The 18,165-nt window shown below is 36.3% G+C and overlaps 1 protein-coding gene and 1 long non-coding RNA gene across 3 annotated transcripts; one reads left to right on the plus strand and one right to left on the minus strand.

The window, feature by feature from the left end:
• Nucleotides 1–2,383: 2,383 nt before the first annotated feature.
• On the minus strand, nt 2,384–3,143 carry LOC116199195. Its single transcript, XR_004155489.1, has 3 exons — nt 3,003–3,143; nt 2,615–2,877; nt 2,384–2,523 (listed from the first exon to the last, which is right to left on the minus strand). It is a non-coding gene; the product is annotated as an uncharacterized LOC116199195 (long non-coding RNA).
• Nucleotides 3,144–12,258: 9,115 nt separating this feature from the next.
• Nucleotides 12,259–18,106, plus strand: LOC116200831. Of its 2 annotated transcripts, none has more exons than XM_031531756.1 (9): nt 12,259–13,172; nt 13,269–13,345; nt 13,509–14,057; nt 14,253–15,374; nt 15,467–15,794; nt 16,079–16,337; nt 16,557–16,773; nt 17,031–17,383; nt 17,589–18,106. In XM_031531756.1, the coding sequence occupies exons 1-9, from the start codon at nt 12,470–12,472 to the stop codon at nt 17,695–17,697; spliced, it is 3,717 nt and encodes a 1,238-aa protein (XP_031387616.1). In that variant the 5' UTR covers nt 12,259–12,469; the 3' UTR covers nt 17,698–18,106. The 2 variants fall into 2 exon arrangements, with proteins under 2 accessions (XP_031387616.1, XP_031387615.1); XM_031531755.1 differs by having other exon boundaries at nt 12,260–13,345; nt 17,589–17,706; nt 17,783–18,106.
• The last annotated feature ends 59 nt before the right edge of the window (nt 18,107–18,165 follow it).

The following is an 18,165-nucleotide window of genomic DNA, read 5'->3' on the forward strand; positions in this document are numbered from 1 at the left end:
GCCTCCATTACAAATTAGATGGGAAATGCTGATTTGGCTTATTTCTTAATTTCTTTTATTCTTTCTTTCTCTTTATGCATTTCTTTATAATATAATATCATTCATTTCCTTTTATTATAGAGTTTGTCTTTACAAAATGTAAAAAAAAAGAAATTTCTCTCTCGATTTTCCAGAGTCCACTGTCCGATCTACTCTGCCTTGCCTTTCCCTTCACAGAACCAAGAAGATGACGAAAAACAAACTCATAAATTCAAATCGATCGAAAACAACAATCCAATGATTTATAGAAATAATGTCCCAAAATTTCTCAAGTTTCCAATATAATAATCACAACAAGAAGATCATAAACGAAGGGAGCGACAGAGAAAGGAATCAGAAATACTGTCCAAAACTTGAGGTTATTCTCAAGTTCATCGTTTGTCTGATCTGCCGGCCGTTTATGCTTTATGGAACCAAGAACATGAAAAAAATTCAGAGATTTAAACCAACGAGGAACAAAAATCCACTGATTTACAAAAATAGTCAAAATTCCTCAAGTTTCAGTAACACGAGAGAAACGGATCAGAAACAATGTCCTAGAACCTAAGATCGTTCTCGAATTCATCGGCGATACACGAATGGTCATAATATGAGGGAAGAGTGTATGACCTCTCGTTATTGAACTCCATCTCGCCAAGGAGTTGTCACCTTCCTACTTCCATTGTTCCTCTACTTTTATTTAATTTTATTTTCACCATGTTCCCAGGGAGGCAGACCGGTGGGGTGAGACCTCGCCAGCCACCGCAACCCAGAGACCAGAAGCCTTCCATGAGGTCGCCAGAGGGAGCGATGGCCGGCGGGGTGCCCCCACCTCTGATTTTCCCCTCCTCCTCTCTTAAATCAAAATCCAAGAGGAAGGGGCCAGATAGGAACCCCCACCACCAACCCAGCGAACCTTTGCATCTTTCCATATTCTGCCACCAGTTTCCCCTTTCTTCATTCGCACATGCAAGGGTCTCTCGAGCCCCAAGAGCCACAGATGAGCTTTAATGCCGCGAAATCCCCTCAAGCTCCATCGATTTCCTCCTTCCTTCGAACCTCCTTTTTTTTTCTTTTTAATTTTCCAGGACGTTTCGAGAGGGGGGGGGGGGGGGGGGGGGGGGGGGGGGGGGGGGGGGGGGGGGGGGGGGGGTGGGGGGGTGTGGGTGGTGGAAACCCCTGCCGGCCATCGCCCCCTAGGCGACCGCGCAGGAGGCATCTAAAGCCTGGGGCGGTCATCGGTGGGGGTGCCCCACTGCATATCTACTCCCTCCATCGACCAAGGAGCAGATCGGCGATGGGGCACCCTCGTCGGCCACCGCACCACTGCGCCCCCCCAACCAAAACCCAGAAGGCGCGACCTTGACGGGGACGTCACGGGCGAGGTTGATTGGGGGGGCCACCGGCATTGCCCCACCGTCGACCTTCCTCCACACACCCTCCCTCTTCCTTTCTCAGTCATTTGCAGAAGAAAACATTTTTTTTATTTCAGTTTTTAAAATTTATATGATTAAATAATATAATATATTATTAAGGAATTAAAAATCATAAATAATATAATACATTATTAATGATTTAAAAAATCATAAAATGAATCAAAAATGATTTTTTTATGTTTTCCGTTTAATTTTTAACGGTAGGTTGACGGAAGAGCCAATATGATGTACGTTTAATCGGTCAAGATTAAATGCGATGTAAAAAAATTACTTATCAGATTTGATGGAATACCAATCTCCAAGGGAGAAATTGTTACTTTACTCAATAATATACTTACTTAAACACGCAAAGTATGCCTCTTTATCAAGAAAAATCATATCAAAATTAATAATTTCGTCGAGTAAATTGCCAAAAATACACTCGAGAGATGAAAATTATCTCAACTGCACATCGATCCATTTTTTACATCAGACATAATCGTCGGACGTGACTTTTTATATTGTTTCCCGCTTGACATGCCTTTTTGACATGCCTTCCCCACCCTCCCTAGGCCTGCCTCGACAAATTTCAGCTTTGCTACAAATTTTTGGTAAGAACATTCAGTACAAACAAGCCTAGGCCTGCTCCGAGCAGCAAATATCGATCCAACATCATAATCATTACTTTTTTATTTTTAAAATATTTTTAACCATTCAATTCAATTTTTAATATTAAATTTTCTCAACTATTCATTACTTTTTCACAATTCAACAACACAATCATTACTTAATCATTATTTTTCTCTCAATTATTTATTATTTTTTCACACTTTTTCTCATAATTCAATAATACAATCATTACAAACCAATTAAAACCAAAACTCAATTAAACTCAACTCTCAATCCAAACGCCTTACAGGGACTGCTCCTCATCAGAAATTGCCGTGCCAGTCCTCCCCAACTCGATCTCTTTAAGCCTCCTGCAAATTCAGTAGTTCTCTCCCATTTTGGACTGCCAACGCTTTAGGCTCGTGTCAGGACGAGTACCCCAACTTCTCAGCTAAAGTCCCAGACTCCTTCTGCTTTCCATCTGCGCCAAAGTAATCGTTCAGGGCCCTTTTAACAGGGATCTTGGAACTGGAAATATAGGGCAACCGCTGATCTCCCTTCAAGGGACTAACCATGTGTGCAGGAAAAAAACTCGGAGTGGTGAAAGCAGCCTTATACGGAGTGCTTGAGGCTGGCATGGATTGCGGGATTGCAGGACTGCTTTTCTTGTGAGCAATCTGACCAAGGTCCTTGTTGTTCGGAGGCAATTTGTCTGGTTGTTTGGTAAGGTCATCTATGCAGAGTAGATCATCAATACTAGCCACGATATTGTATGCCCTGCTTTCCAATACTCTCGAGTAGCTCTCCAGAATGGATTTTCCAACATCCTAGAGCGCTAGATCATAAACTCAATTAGTTAGTCTCCAAATAAAGCGAATGAAAAAACCGGAATAGAGGACGTTATGGTAAGATGTCTTGCGGAGATTCCTTGAATTTTTGGGGTAAAACCTTAGGACAGACCTTGTTGAATTGGATTTTGCAGAAGTCCAGGGTTGTCTACAGGAGACCGCTGCTTCAGGGAGTGCAACAAGCTCTCGGCTCGATCAGCAAACAGCTCCCTTTTGTCGGAATCGGCCACTAGCTCCTTGACCAATGCCCAACATTACTTTAATTGCAGCTAAGAACAAAGACAAGACCCACAAATGAAAATGGCTCATCACCTAACTGAAACCCTCACTCTGCAGATTGAGGGCATGTCAAAGAGAGGGGGGGAAAGAGAAAAGGGGGGAAGGAGGAAGGGAGGGAAGCCACGTCAAAAAGGCACGTCAGACGGGAAAAAAAAATAAAAAGCCATCAGACCATTCCATTTGATATTTCACAGAACCTGGACATAGGTGCTGCACTGATATAACTTTCAACTATTAGGTTCGGTTTGATGTAAAAAATGGATCGATGTGCAGTTGAGATAACTTTCATCTCTCAGGGGTATTTTTGGCAATTTACTCTAGTTTTGTTACTTCTTTCGATCCCAATTCTTTTAGTATATGATAAACTATTGTACCATCTCAAAATCTATTAAGGTATATATTAAAAATAATTGATATCGAAAAATTTTCATGCAATATATAATAGTTCTAAGCAAATAATAAACATACTAAACAAATTAACATCCATTAAAAAAGATAACATCCTAAACAAATTACTTTTATGAAAAAAATAAATAAATTTGGAGATCATGGATTTCTAGAAAACCCAATCAAGCTAAAAAAATACTGGTGAAGTCTTGCGAATCGACCAAATTGGTGTAAGATCTTGATCTTAGTATATCAAATAAACATGTACCATATATATATATATATATAATGCAAAGGTCATACAGATTAATAAAGGAATTTCCTATCGAATATAAAAATAAAAAATTCAATGTAATGAAACTTTTTATCTCAAAAAATAAGTCTAAATGGAATAAGCATGAAAACGCAAAAGAGTCGGGCAAAGTTGATATTGCGTTGTGAATATGAACTTTAGCGGCCGGGAAAGAGTGGGGGAATGAAATAAAGTTGTTCTTTTTCGATTTTTCACCATTTGAGATGAGAAGAATTAGCTTCCCCTGCATAGCATCATAGCAACAGGCGAGACTGTAACAGATTTTTATCTCGAATTTGTCGTTAGGGAAGAAAAACCGGCTTTGATGTGATAGAACAACTGCTGATAAATTCTTGGTATATGCCATGTCCATTTGGATCGAAAAGTCTGATCTTAAATGGACAAGTACGCTGCAATAGAACAACAGCTGACAAATTCTTCATATATGCTATCGCTTCACTTTCCATTAACTTATTAGCGGACGGACGGGCCCAAAATTTTAAATAGTGGGGTGGGGCTAATATAGTTGATAACACATAATCCTCATAAGATCTATATATATTCAGCCAAAAGAAAAAGATCTATATACATATATACTAGGTTTTCAGGCCCAATATAAACAAAAAAATTTATAATAACGACTTGAATTTATGAATATAAAATAAGAATCAAATTCAATAATTATTATGAATTTAAAATATTCATTAATCTATTTTAAAATAAGTTTATCATATCAATACTTTTAGTGGGTGAGGATAAAGATAAATTTTATAAAAACTAGTTGATGACCCGTGCATTACACCGGCACAATTGCATGATTTTTTGTCACAACTAATCTAAATAATTTTACATGTTATGCATAAATAAAATGTAGTTAAAACCGAGTGAATTATGTTAATAATATCGATAAATTACCAAAAATCATTCACATCAACTAAGCAAAAACAATATATTTACTTCAACATTAACTAGATGATATTTCGATGGGAGTGTAATTATCTTGAAATTATTAATTGTGTTTAAGCTTGCTCTCAAAATAAGGCCCGAAACAAATCAATCTGAGACTTTTTGATACTGACATGCATCAATGAATATACTTAGTCTAACACCCAAAGTATGTCTCTTTATCAAGGAAATCATATCAAAATTGATAATTTTGTTACTTCTTTCGGTCCCAATTCTTTTAGTATAAAATAAACTATTGTAACATCTCATAATCTATTAAGGTATATATTAAAAATAACTAATATAGAAAAAAATTTCATGCAAATATAATGGTTCTAAGCAAATAATAAATGCACTAAACAAATTAACATCCATTAAAAAAGATAACATCCTAAACAAATTACTTTTATGAAAAAAATAGATAAATTTAACGATCATGGATTTCGAGAAAACTTGAAGAAGCTATTGAAATACTAGTGAAGTTTTGTGAATCGACCAAATTGGTATAAGATATTGATGTTAGTATATCAAATAAACATATACAATATATTTATATATATATAGTGCAAAGAACATACATATTAATAAAGAAATTTCCTATCGAATATAAAAATAAAAAATTTAAGAGTGGACTACCACTATCGCCCTACACTTATTCATTAGCAATCGTTTTTGCCCCTGACATATTTTTGTCACCAATTAGCCCCAAACGTTGGCATTCTGTCTAACATTTATACCTTTTTGTTAACTTTCGTGACGGAAAATTCATGGACGGCTTATGTTTTCCGTCACTTTTCTGTCACAGAAGGGTATAAATATTAGACGTAATGCTAACATTTGGGGCTAATTGGTGGCAAAAATATGTCATGGGTAAAAATGGTTGCTAATAAATAAGTGGAGGGCGACAGTGGTAGTCTACTCAAAATTCAATATAATGAAACTTTTTATCTTATAAAATAATAATCTAAATTCCACTATGTGATATATACGACATATATATAATTGGTAATAGTAGTCTAAGCCTCAATATATGATATAAACGGCAAATATATATATTTCTATAGTGAAAATTGTATGTATATGTTCTAGTGTACATATATTTTATTTGGAATATTGATTTTTATTAAATAGGGATATTGTATATATGCACACATTGATATATATATGCAGATGTGATCTAACTTATCTATTGTATAATATATTTAAGTTGAATGTAAACGACAATAAATTATTATATAGTATATGTTATCCATTTTATATTTAAGTTTAACTTTATTAGCTTGTAGTTAATCTATTGCGTAATGTATGTATATAATTTATTGTATATTTTCTTCTCTTGTATATATTCTCTTGGGTTATAAACATATAATCTATATATTGTACTACATAATTAATGATAAAAGATTCATGTATAAGATTTTTGAATACGTTATTAGAACTCAACTATAAACAAAACTAGTAAATTTAGTAATAATTTAGTATATATCTAAAATATTTGTCCCTTTGAGTTAGCACGAAAAATAATCCTAAACAAAGATGATGATGATGATGATAATTAATATCAAGTAGATTATCTCCTTGTATGTACTTTTCTTGAAATTTTTGACGGTGTATAAACCTTCTTCACGAAGTAAAGATATGAATAAATCGATCTAAGACTTTCTTATACTTGCATGCGGTAAAAGAACCATGATTTCAGTAGGACCAATCATAATCAAGTTTTATATTTCAAAATATTATAATTAGTCAAAAATACCCAAACACACCTCTTTATCAAGGACAATAATGTCAAGACTAATAACTTCATTAGTCCTTGTGCTCACGGCTTCTCACAATTTGTCAATCTCTCTCCAATTATCCATGTGTATTTGCCCAATGCTTTTATCATGTGATAAACCATTGTAGTCTCTCAAAAACTGTAAAATTATACATTAAAAAGATAAGTAAATGAAAAGTAAAAAAAAATCAAGTATGTCACGCATGAATATTATTTTAGTATGAAAGAATGATTTCTTCAACAAGCAAAAGAAAATACAAAATTTTCAATTAAGCGAGTACAAGTTCAAACAAAAGGATTTTTACCTTTGCTTCTCCCTTTGCCCGCCTCTTGGCCAGCACACTTGTTGCTTTTCCCTTTGCAATACTATAAACAAATAATATTATATAAACTGTAATTTGATTATGGTTATTATTATAAAAATAAATTTTCCCATAATGTAAAGAACAAATCTATAAATATTATAAACTCCTGTTAATATTGGTTTCCAACTCTATATTTTGTTACAATGTATATGAATGACAATTTGATTGCTACAATATAAAAAAAATTCCAAATAATAGCTAATGTACATAGTCTACTGCATATTTTATTCTCTTGTATATATTTTTTGGACTATATGCAAATAATATATATTCTATTGCATAACTAATGACAAGAAATTTTTTTAATACATAAGTGATGACGAAAATGAGAGAGCTTCATTTCTTATTTTTGATGATGTAGTAGCGCATGCATTCGGTTCGTACTATATATATATATATATATATTAAATTAGTCATCTCTTGGGACAGGTTCCTTTTTCCATCATTTGGGTCCCAAAGGATATATCTTAACTTCTATAAGAAGGTAGCGGCGAGAAGAAACTTAAATAAAAAGGTGAAGGTCGTACAGGGAGAAACTTCATCGTTGTGCATGCTTACCTTAGTCAACACAGTCACTGATGCCTCCTTTCTTCCAATTCTCTCGTCATTAATGGTAAAATATTGATGGATGCGGTAATATTTTATTAATTCTTTTATAATTAAATATAAATGATCAATACATATAATACAAATAAATAAAAAAATACTTTTGCTTATCTTATAAAAATACAACATATTCATATAGTAAATTTGCCTTAAAGATATCATGTAAGAGTAAAGTTGTATAAAAGAACTATTCACTGGGAAAAAAAAAGAAAAAAGAAAGATGTATAAACAACTAAAACAAATAGAAGATATGTGTATAATGAATTTTCAGTGTACTATATTTGAAAAAAGTATCTCCTATCTCGATGAGTTTTTTTTAAATATTCGAGAAGACTTTCAATTTTTTAAAAAGGTTCATAAATATATATCAATCCATACGAATAATATGAAGTTCGTTGAATATGATATGTCTATCTATATCTCTATTTATATATAAAAGTGTGAAACTCCTCATGATGTTTTTCCACATTTAATTTCCAAAAGTACCCTTGTAACTTTTTCCTGTTTCCAAAAGTACCCTTACCTCAAGAAGAGTCTTTTTTACCATCCATTCTCCAATTTTCCTTGCCGAACCGTCCCTTTTCCAATTATTATCTTTCAACCGAATTACAGTTCTTGAGTTTCAGAGGAGTCTTACATCTTTCAAGGCTTTGAAGGGTTACATTACAATTAAACTAGGACTAATAAAGTCATCTTTTAGTGTTGAAATTGCATGATGAAAAAGTAATTCGTCATGGTTCGGAGAATAATTAATTCTAGTGGCGTACTACAGATCCATAATTATATAATGCCATTTAAGAGAATTTGCTTAACTAATGCATATATTAGCAAGGTATATTATCGAAAGAAAACAACCAATCGAGCAATTTTTGGATTTTCGACCAAAAAATAAGGAGTATTTTAAAGGGTGACGAAAAATTTAAATCTCAATTATAGAATTAAGAAATTATTGATACTTTATACATACCCAAAAAAATGAAGAAATTTTGATACTTTATGAATCCTTTTCTTCCATTTTCCCCCAAATGTCCTATAGACCGACATTGAGGTAACCCTCCAGAGAAGAAATGCTCTCTCTCTCTCTCTCTCTCTCTCTCTCTCTCTCTGTGGACCAATGTTGAGGTAAGCCATCCAGGGAAGAAATCATATGAACTAATTTCATATGTTCAGATAAGATAGTATTTGGGAGAGGAACAGCTTCAAGATTGCAAAAATAATTAATGACAAAAAATTTTCTTAATATATAAATGATAACGTGGTAAAGCGAGAGAGCTCCGTTTCTTATTTTTAATGATGTAACGGCGCATGAATTTGGTCGTGCTTTTTTTTATACATATATATGTATATGTATGTATATATAGATTACATTAGTCGTCTCTTTTTACAAGTTCCTTTTTCCATCATTTGGGTCCCAAAGGATGTAACTTAACTTCTATTAGAAGGTAGTGACCAGAAGAAACTTATGAGAAGGTGGGCCGGGGAGACACTTCATCGTCATGCATGCTTACCTTGGTCAACACAAGCACTGATGCCTCCTTTCTTCCAATTCTCTCATCATTATTGGAAAAATATTGCTCGGTGGGGTAATATTTTAACAATTCTAATGTAAATAATCAATACACACAATACAAATATATAAAATAAATTCTTTTGCTTATCTTATAAAATACAAAATATATATAGTAAATTTGCCTTAAAATACAAAATAGTAAATTCATTTGTTCAGATAAGATAGTATTTGGGAGAGGAACAGCTTCAAGATTGCAAAAATAATTAATGACAAAAGATTTTTTTAATATATAAATGATAACGTGGTAAAGCGAGAGAGCTCCATTTTTTATTTTTAATGGTGTAACGGCGCATGAATTTGGTCGTGCTTTTTTTTATACATATATATGTATATGTATGTATATATAGATTACATTAGTCATCTCTTTTTACAAGTTCCTTTTTCCATCATTTGGGTCCCAAAGGATGTAACTTAACTTCTATAAGAAGGTAGTGACCAGAAGAAACTTATGAGAAGGTGGGCCGGGGAGACACTTCATCGTCATGCATGCTTACCTTGGTCAACACAAGCACTGATGCCTCCTTTCTTCCAATTCTCTCATCATTATTGGAAAAATATTGCTCGGTGGGGTAATATTTTATCAATTCTAATGTAAATAATCAATACACACAATACAAATATATAAAATAAATTCTTTTGCTTATCTTATAAAATACAAAATATATATAGTAAATTTGCCTTAAAGATATCATATAAAAGTAAAGATGTATAAAATAACTATCCACTGGAAAAAAAGAAAGATGTATAAAAAATAAAAAAAATAAAAGATATATATGTGTATAATGATTGTTTTTGAATAAGTTATATATATACTCAAATAATCCTAATCTATATATATATATATATGCATATATATTTTTAGGACATAACTTTTTATTTTATATTTATATTTATTTATTTGATAAACATTTTGTTAACGTGACTAATTGTATATATTTACTATTACACCATTACTAAATGCACTTGGATTTAACTATATATATATATATATATATAGATATATATTAACTAGGGTTAATTACATCGGTGGTACAAAAAGTTTTACAAATGTATCAGGTTGGTCCAAAAAGTTTTTTTTGATACTTGATAGTACAAAATGCTTCAAAACTGTAATATTGTAGTGCATTCCGTCAATTCATGATTGACGCAGTAGCAAAATACTGATGTGGTAAGAATATTATAATAAAAAAATATTTTTAAATTTTAATTAAAACTCCAAATTTTTTAAAATTTCAAAACGACCTAAATTTTTTGGATTTTTTTAATTTTGCCCCAACCTTCTCTCTCCCTCCATTGTTCATCGTCTTCTTCCTCCCCCTCCACTGTTTATCATCTCGCCGAGTCGAAGGCAAGTCCTTAGCCTATGGTTGCAATCCTTCTTGGACCTCACGCGTCCCATGCACGAGACCTTGGGCAAAGACGGCTCGATCACCGGAACCTCTCATTAGCTCCGGTTTCATTTGATTTTAGTCCTTTGTACTGAATTTATTGGGCTTATAGGGCCAATATTTTGTAGCAGCGATAGAAGGCTTCGAAGCATGAGCTGTGACTCCGAGCTCGTGTCATGGTGACGGCCGTGTCGACAGCTCTGAGCCTTAAGGTAGTTCAGTAGGGAGGTTCCCGCATTACCATTTCATGGTCGCTTTTTGTTGCCCTTCGACTCTGACAATGCCGTCGTTCCTCGCCGTCCCAAGGGCTGAGAGGTCAACTCTCGTTACATATCTACTCTCTCTTCGAATTCCTTTTAGTCTTCCATGGTAAAACGATCTGCGTCGCCCCTGATTTCAAGAATAGCTGCTTTGCCAGCTGTTTCAACGTCGTCTCCAACAACTCCTTCGGCAGCAATGAAGCACTCATAGTCCGTGGAGAGGAGGCCAGTGGCGATTCCTCGGCCTTCGACTCGGCAAGATGATGAACAGTGATGAATAGTGGAGGGGGAGGAAGAAGACGATGAACAGTGGAGGGAGAGAGAGGGTTGGGGTAAAATTGAAAAAGTCCAAAAATTTAAATCGTTTTCAAATTTTAAAATGTTTGGAGTTTTAATTAAAATTTAAAAATATTTTTTATTATAATATTCTCGTCACATCAGTATTTTGTTACGGCGTCAATCATGAATTGACGGAATGCACTACAATGTTACGGTTTTGAAACATTTTGTACCATCAAGTAGCAAAAAAAACTTTATGGACCAACCTGATACATTTGTAAAATTTTTTAGATCACCAGTGTAATTTACCCTATTAACTATTAACTAGCTCCTTAAATTTTATCTTCACTCGTCTTGCTTTTTTACACACAATTTCTACCAAAACAAAAAGTATGAATCCATGAACTCATTATTAAAAAACATAAATAGGATCTTTTAGAAAAGTAATGATGAGAGAATGAGAAAAATATCTACTTACTATTGACACGAGTGACTGGGGAAAAATAAGGAATAGATTGGGTAGACCAACTTTAATTTTTTTATTAAAAAATTTGTTTATTTGCATGTTTAAGCAATAATAATAACCAGGAATTTCTTAACTGTACAATAATAATATTGACCATTTATATCTTTATATCCAAACAAATAAATTAATAATCAGATGTTTCAGAGCAAGCGCTTCCTCTTAACCTTGGAGCAATTCTACTAGCCTGCTTTTGAACAGAAGTTAATATTTATTTTGGTTTTTGACTATTAAATAGACAATAAAACTATATAAAATATATCTTTTTAAAGCAGAGACTAGAGGGTTACAAGTATTTATAGAATTTTTATATTTTAAAATATGTAGAGTACATAGTACCATTGTGAAATTTTTTAATTTAATTATTATATGGCGTAATCACTTTTTGAATAGTTAGATGACTATTTATTTGTTTATTTTTAGAAACAATGCCAATTCAACACATTAGAAAGTACAAGTCATAATTGTTTGTCCTCAACATTGTGAAATCAAGTCATCATCATTAGACATGCATACATAGCTTATAAACTAGAAGGGTATTCATGATGCCGGAGATGTGGCAAATAAATTCTTCATTTAATAAAAAAGAGAAAACAATATTATTTTAGAAACTCTGATCATAAATTATTAGTTGTTAATAATTAAAGAAATTAAAGTTATAATTTGGGAAAGTGAAGTGGGGAACATATAACGAGGAGACGGGGCAGCAGGGCGCGTTATGACTAACGAGAAGACGACCCGACTTCTCTTCGTAAAATTGCTGAGATGTGAAGCTCATTTCTCGAAAGAAAAACTCATAAGCCATCTCTTCTCTTCTCTTCTCTTCTCTTCTCTTCATTCGCTCTGTTTCGCTCTGTTTTCCGGAGGTTGTATGGTTGATCTTGATCGATTGCAGTTAACGAAAGAAAATGGGGTTTGTCTTTTCCAAGAAAGTTGAAGGAGTCGTTGAAGGCGCTGAAGGGTCGAGACGGAGAAGGCCGGCAGCCGTGGCCATAAACAGTGAGCCGAACTCTGTCCTTTCCAAGAAAGTTGAAGGAGTCGTTGAAGGCGCTGAAGGGTCGAGAAGGAGAAGGCCAGCAGCCGTGGCCATAAACAGTGAGCCGAACTCTGTCCTTTCCAAGAAAGTTGAAGGAGTCGTTGAAGGCGCTGAGGGGTCGAGAAGGAGAAGGCCAGCAGCCGTGGCCATAAACAGTGAGCCGAACTCTGTCCTTTCCAAGAAAGTTGAAGGAGTCGTTGAAGGCGCTGAAGGGTCGAGACGGAGGAGGCCAGCAGCCGTGGCCATAAACAGTGAGCCGAACTCTGTCCTTTCCAAGAAAGTTGAAGGAGTCGTTGAAGGCGCTGAAGGGTCGAGAAGGAGAAGGCCAGCAGCCGTGGCCATAAACAGTGAGCCGAACTCTGTCCTTTCCAAGAAAGTTGAAGGAGTCGTTGAAGGCGCTGAGGGGTCGAGAAGGAGAAGGCCAGCAGCCGTGGCCATAAACAGTGAGCCGAACTCTGTCCTTTCCAAGAAAGTTGAAGGAGTCGTTGAAGGCGCTGAAGGGTCGAGACGGAGGAGGCCAGCAGCCGTGGCCATAAACAGTGAGCCGAACTCTGTCCTTTCCAAGAAAGTTGAAGGAGTCGTTGAAGGCGCTGAAGGGTCGAGAAGGAGAAGGCCAGCAGCCGTGGCCATAAACAGTGAGCCGAACTCTGTCCTTTCCAAGAAAGTTGAAGGAGTCGTTGAGCTGAACGACATAGTCTTCTCGTGGTCCATCGAAGACATCTCCAACGGAAACCTCTACAAGAACCAGGTTTTTGCTTGCTTCCGTTGATTAATTTTGTTTACTTATCACTTTCCTAATTAGTCCTTCCATGGCGTAGCTGTTGAAGGGTTATTTCCATCATTTCCGCCTTACAAAACCTTTTTTCCGCAAAAATATGCTTGATCACCAACCAGGACTTCCCTTTTGTTAGGTGTGTGAGATACCAGAGAGATTTCCTTCGGTGGAGAACTATCTCGGGTCATTCGTGTACCCTTTGCTGGAAGAAACGCGAGCTGAAATATACTCTGGAATGGAGGGGATCTCTACCCTACCTTATGCCAGAGTCATGCGATTCGAGGAGTGCAAGCCCTATGGGAAGAACTTTTTTGAAGTTAAGGTCGATTCCTGGAGAAACAGATCGAGCAAGCGGGGGAAGGAACCATACAAGATGTTGCCTGGAGACGTATTGATTTTAACTGATTCAGTACCGAAAACAGTTTCCGATCTGCAGAGGATGGGCAGGATATGGCCATTTGCATCTGTTACTAAAATCTCCGATGACAAGAGTGAAGGAGATTTCGCATTGGTAGATTTTAAAGTAGTCACAGGGAAGAAAATGGGAGATATAAACTTGAAAGAGAGGCAGTTATTTGCGATTTCATTGTGTGTGAACTTGACTACTAACATAAGGATATGGACGGCTTTGCACTTGAGTCGTAACTGGAATGTCCTAAAGGAAGTTTTGTGCACTCATTCTTCGGTAAGTATATCGTGTGTGAGAGTCTGAATTTCAAGTTGATTATGCATTTGGAAGGTTTTTGCTTTTGCAATTAATATGGTAACAGATTATTTTGTTTTCCCTATTTCTTTTTTTCCGCTCTGCTTCTTAATGAAAAAGATACTTTCGCTCTGGGATAACTTTCCAGCTTCCGATCTTATATTTGTTGATTGGCAGGGTGAGGAGGAATGCAGTCTCTGCACTGTCCAGAGTGATGACTTTTGCAGAGAGAATCTCAAGGGGAAGTTATTGAACGATCTGAACGAGAGCCAAGCGGAAGCAATCCTTACATGTCTTCGTAAGATCCGCTGTCAGCGTAAGCCAGTGCTGGAACTCATATGGGGCCCACCAGGCACCGGGAAAACGAAAGCGACTGCTATTATGCTCTTGAACCTCCTAAGAATGAAGTGCAGGACTGTTGTCTGTGCCCCCACCAATGTTGCTGTAACTGAAATTGCCTCCCGGGTGGTACACCTCATGAGAGGGTCAGCTTCCTTAGGAGATGTTCTTCTCTTCGGAAACAAGGAGCGGCTCAAGGTGGAAGGCTTGGAAGTTGAAGACATATGCTTGCATAATCGTGTTAAGAGAATCACAGAATGCACTGCCCCGACAACAGGGTGGAAGTATTGCATATCTTCTGCAATAACCTTTCTCAGTGATCCTCTTCTTCAGTACAATATTCCATCGGGAGAGAAACTCTGTGAGAGAAAATCGCTACTCGAGTTTTTGAGGGAGAGATTCTTGGATATTGTGAAGCCTCTCAAGAGATGCTTCTATACCTTGTGTACTCAGATACATGCAAGTTATGTACCGAAGCATATCGTTCATAAGATCACAGAGCTTCTTGGCCATCTCGAATCATTCAGTGATTTATTATCTGGAGAGAATTTGGTTTTCTTCTCTCAAAGATTGGGGGAGGCATTTTCATGCCAATCGAAGGACAAGTGTTTGGCCGGAGCTCTAACAGGCCCCTTGTCTATGCTATACTTGAAGAGATCTGAGTGCCTCGCTGCCTTAAAATCGGTTCAGGATTCTCTTAACAGGTGGGAGATCCCTTCCTTTAAGAGTGAGTACAAGATAAAGGAGTTCTGCTTTCAATCGGCTTCTTTGATTTTTTGCACGGTCTCCACAACTTTCAAGCTGCACTCTCTGGATATGAAGCCGCCACAGTTGTTGGTGATCGATGAAGCTGCTCAGCTGAAAGAATGTGAGTCGGTGATTCCACTCCAACTTCTCGGACTTAGACATGCTATACTTATTGGGGATGAGTGTCAATTACCTGCTGTTGTAAAGAGTGATGTACGTAAAGGTTTAAAGCCAAGTTTAATATTTTCATGGAAAATTGGGTTAGTTTTTTATCAGAAATATTTATTGTCAATCTGCTTTCATAGGTTTCAAAAGAGGCCCGTTTCGGTCGAAGTTTATTTGAGAGATTGAGTTCCCTAGGAAAGCTGAAGCATCCACTCAATGTGCAGTACAGAATGCACCCATCAATAAGTTGCTTTCCAAATCAGACATTCTATGACGGCCAAATTCGCGATGGCCCAAAAGTAACGCATGAAAGTTACTCAAAGCAATATCTACCGGGGCTGATGTTCGGCTCATTTTCATTCATAAATGTTTCTGAGGGAAGGGAAGAGCGCGAAGTTAATGGATCAAGTCTGAGAAACCCTGTAGAGGCCGATGTCGCTGCTCAGATTTTGAGAAATCTTTATGAAGGTACTTCTAAGCTGATAGTAGGAAACTTCTGCAAGTAATCATTTAGGGAAAATCATGATACCATTGAATTTTGATGTGTACCCATAAACTTTTGGGAACTGAAAATTGGGAATATGATGACATTTTGTTAATATTCTAATATCATCTGTAACAATTTTTGATCGCCTGTGCAAACATTGTTAGTTACTGATTAATTTGACTTGCATTTGTATGAAAGCTTCCTAAATTTAATCACTTACGGCCTAAGCTGACAGTCTGTCCTCTCTCTGTTTGTTTATTTGTAGCATGGAGCTTGTCATTGAAGGAGAATCTCAGTGTCGGGATAATATCACCTTATGCTGCTCAGGTTGGAGCGATTAGTGAAAGGCTTGGCAAGAAATATGAATATTCTGATGGCTTCACGGTCACTGTAAACTCAGTGGATGGGTTCCAAGGCAGAGAGCAGGACATAGTTATCTTATCCACTGTAAGATCGAACCACCAGGGATCTATTGGGTTCTTGGCTAACCCAAATCGAACGAATGTTGCTCTAACCCGTGCAAGGTTGCTCCCTCGTCAGCTCGAGTTGCTTCCGTTTCTGGAAAGCCGTTTTCCATTTAATAGTTTTTTGTCTCCTTGAAAATCAAAGAAATTTTTTAAAAGAATATATTTTCTGAAAGAGTTTTCACACGGAAAAATGTCTTGTTTGAAAGTTATGAAAAAATATAGCTTGTCGTGAATTTCTTACATTTGCTTGTATGTATAATTTGATGGTTTTTTCAGATACTGTCTTTGGATTCTGGGGAACCAAAGAACTCTGCGGGGGAGTTCAACAGTGTGGGAAGCATTGGTTTACTATGCTATCGATCGTCGGTGTTTCTTCAATGCAGATGATGATGAAGGATTAGCAAAGACGATCTTGAAAGCTAAGACAAAGTACAATCAGCTCGATGATTTGCTCACCTCATGCAATGTACTCTTCAGAGATGCGAAGTGGAAGGTCTGAAATAGCTTATCCCCTGTGTGTGTGTGTGTGTGTATATATATATATATATATGTACTTTTTTCCATAAAGCAAATTTGTTGCTACCTCAGGACCTCAGTTAAACAAAACGGACGTAAAAGACCTCAGTTGCACGGTTAAACAAGTGGAGACCAGAGGGCTTATAAGCTGCCAAGTCCTCTTCTAGTCTCCGACCTGGGAATCCATGCATCATCGTATTGACTTGTTCCGTTGTTGAATTATTGTAATTTCAGGTCATTTTAGGAGAGGATTTCCGTCAGTCTTTCCGGAAGTTGGCGTCGAGCCGCACAAGGTCATCAGTGATGAACCTTCTCATGAAGCTCTCTAGTGGGTGGAGACCCAAGCGGAAAGTTGTCAACTTAATCTGCAAGAGCTCCTCTCAGATCGTAAAACAATTTAAGGCTGAGAACCTCTATATCTTATGTACAGTGGACATTGAGAAGGAAAGCGAATACACCCAAATCTTAAAGATATGGGATGTATTGCCCTTGGAAGATACTGCAAAAACAATCGAACATCTCGATGGTATATACATGAGATTCAGTGATGAATATGTCAGTCGTTGCAAGGAGAAGCGTTTCGAAGGGTATGTCCAGTATCACTTGTGAAATTTTAGCATTAATAACAGCACTAGTTTTCTCAAAAATTGCTTAGGCTCAGTTTGGTTTCGGAAGATGATTCCAAAAAGAAAAGACTAGTTTAATGCTATTACTGCACAACAGATCTTCTGAGGTTGAATTTGATGCTCTCCTTGTGTGACAAGTAATTGCTTTCATATTGCCTTTTTACAGAGATCTCCAGGTTCCAATTTCTTGGGAGACTCCATTTGATTTTTTCCGTCGGGGAGATTCTTTGGGCGAAAATAGTGAAGGTGCTAAAGATTCTCAACTGTACACATAGCGTTCAAAGGTGAAGGACAGCTTGCTGTTGATAAAATTCTATTCACTGTCATCTGGCACAATCAATCATTTGCTATCTGACATAGATGGGAATAAAGTGGCGCTCCCATTCGAAGTGACTAAGGAATAGTGTTGGAGATGGATCAAAGCTGAAGGTTGTCCAGCAGAAGGCAGACTTCAAGTTTCGAGTTGTTTTGGAAGACAGTCAAGGATTATGCAGAAGACAAACTAGTTTTATGTGTTTTATTTCAGTTGTTTAGTTCCTGGTTTGTAGGGATGTTAAAAGCGTATTTGACAGTTATCAAGATGTATTGACAGTTACTTTTACTGTCCTTTATGTTTTTCAGTTTTTCTATGGTGTAAAAATAACTTTGCAGACAAGTTAATGAAAATGTGCGTTTTTCCTTCAACTTCTATCCATTCTATTCATCTGCTACGTTTCTTTATTAACATTATCAGTAGTATCAGA

Source organism: Punica granatum, chromosome 3 (assembly GCF_007655135.1).
Source record: "Punica granatum isolate Tunisia-2019 chromosome 3, ASM765513v2, whole genome shotgun sequence".
Classification (NCBI taxonomy): Eukaryota; Viridiplantae; Streptophyta; class Magnoliopsida; order Myrtales; family Lythraceae; genus Punica; species Punica granatum.

Bases quoted from the DNA above. Each gene is read 5' to 3' on its own strand.
- LOC116200831 (XM_031531755.1), top strand. From the start codon at position 12,470: ATGGGGTTTGTCTTTTCCAAGAAAGTTGAAGGAGTCGTTGAAGGCGCT. The intron at 15,375-15,466 runs GTACGTAAAGGT...CTGCTTTCATAG, and splicing joins CTGCTGTTGTAAAGAGTGAT to GTTTCAAAAGAGGCCCGTTT. The intron at 16,774-17,030 runs GTCTGAAATAGC...TTGTAATTTCAG, and splicing joins TCAGAGATGCGAAGTGGAAG to GTCATTTTAGGAGAGGATTT.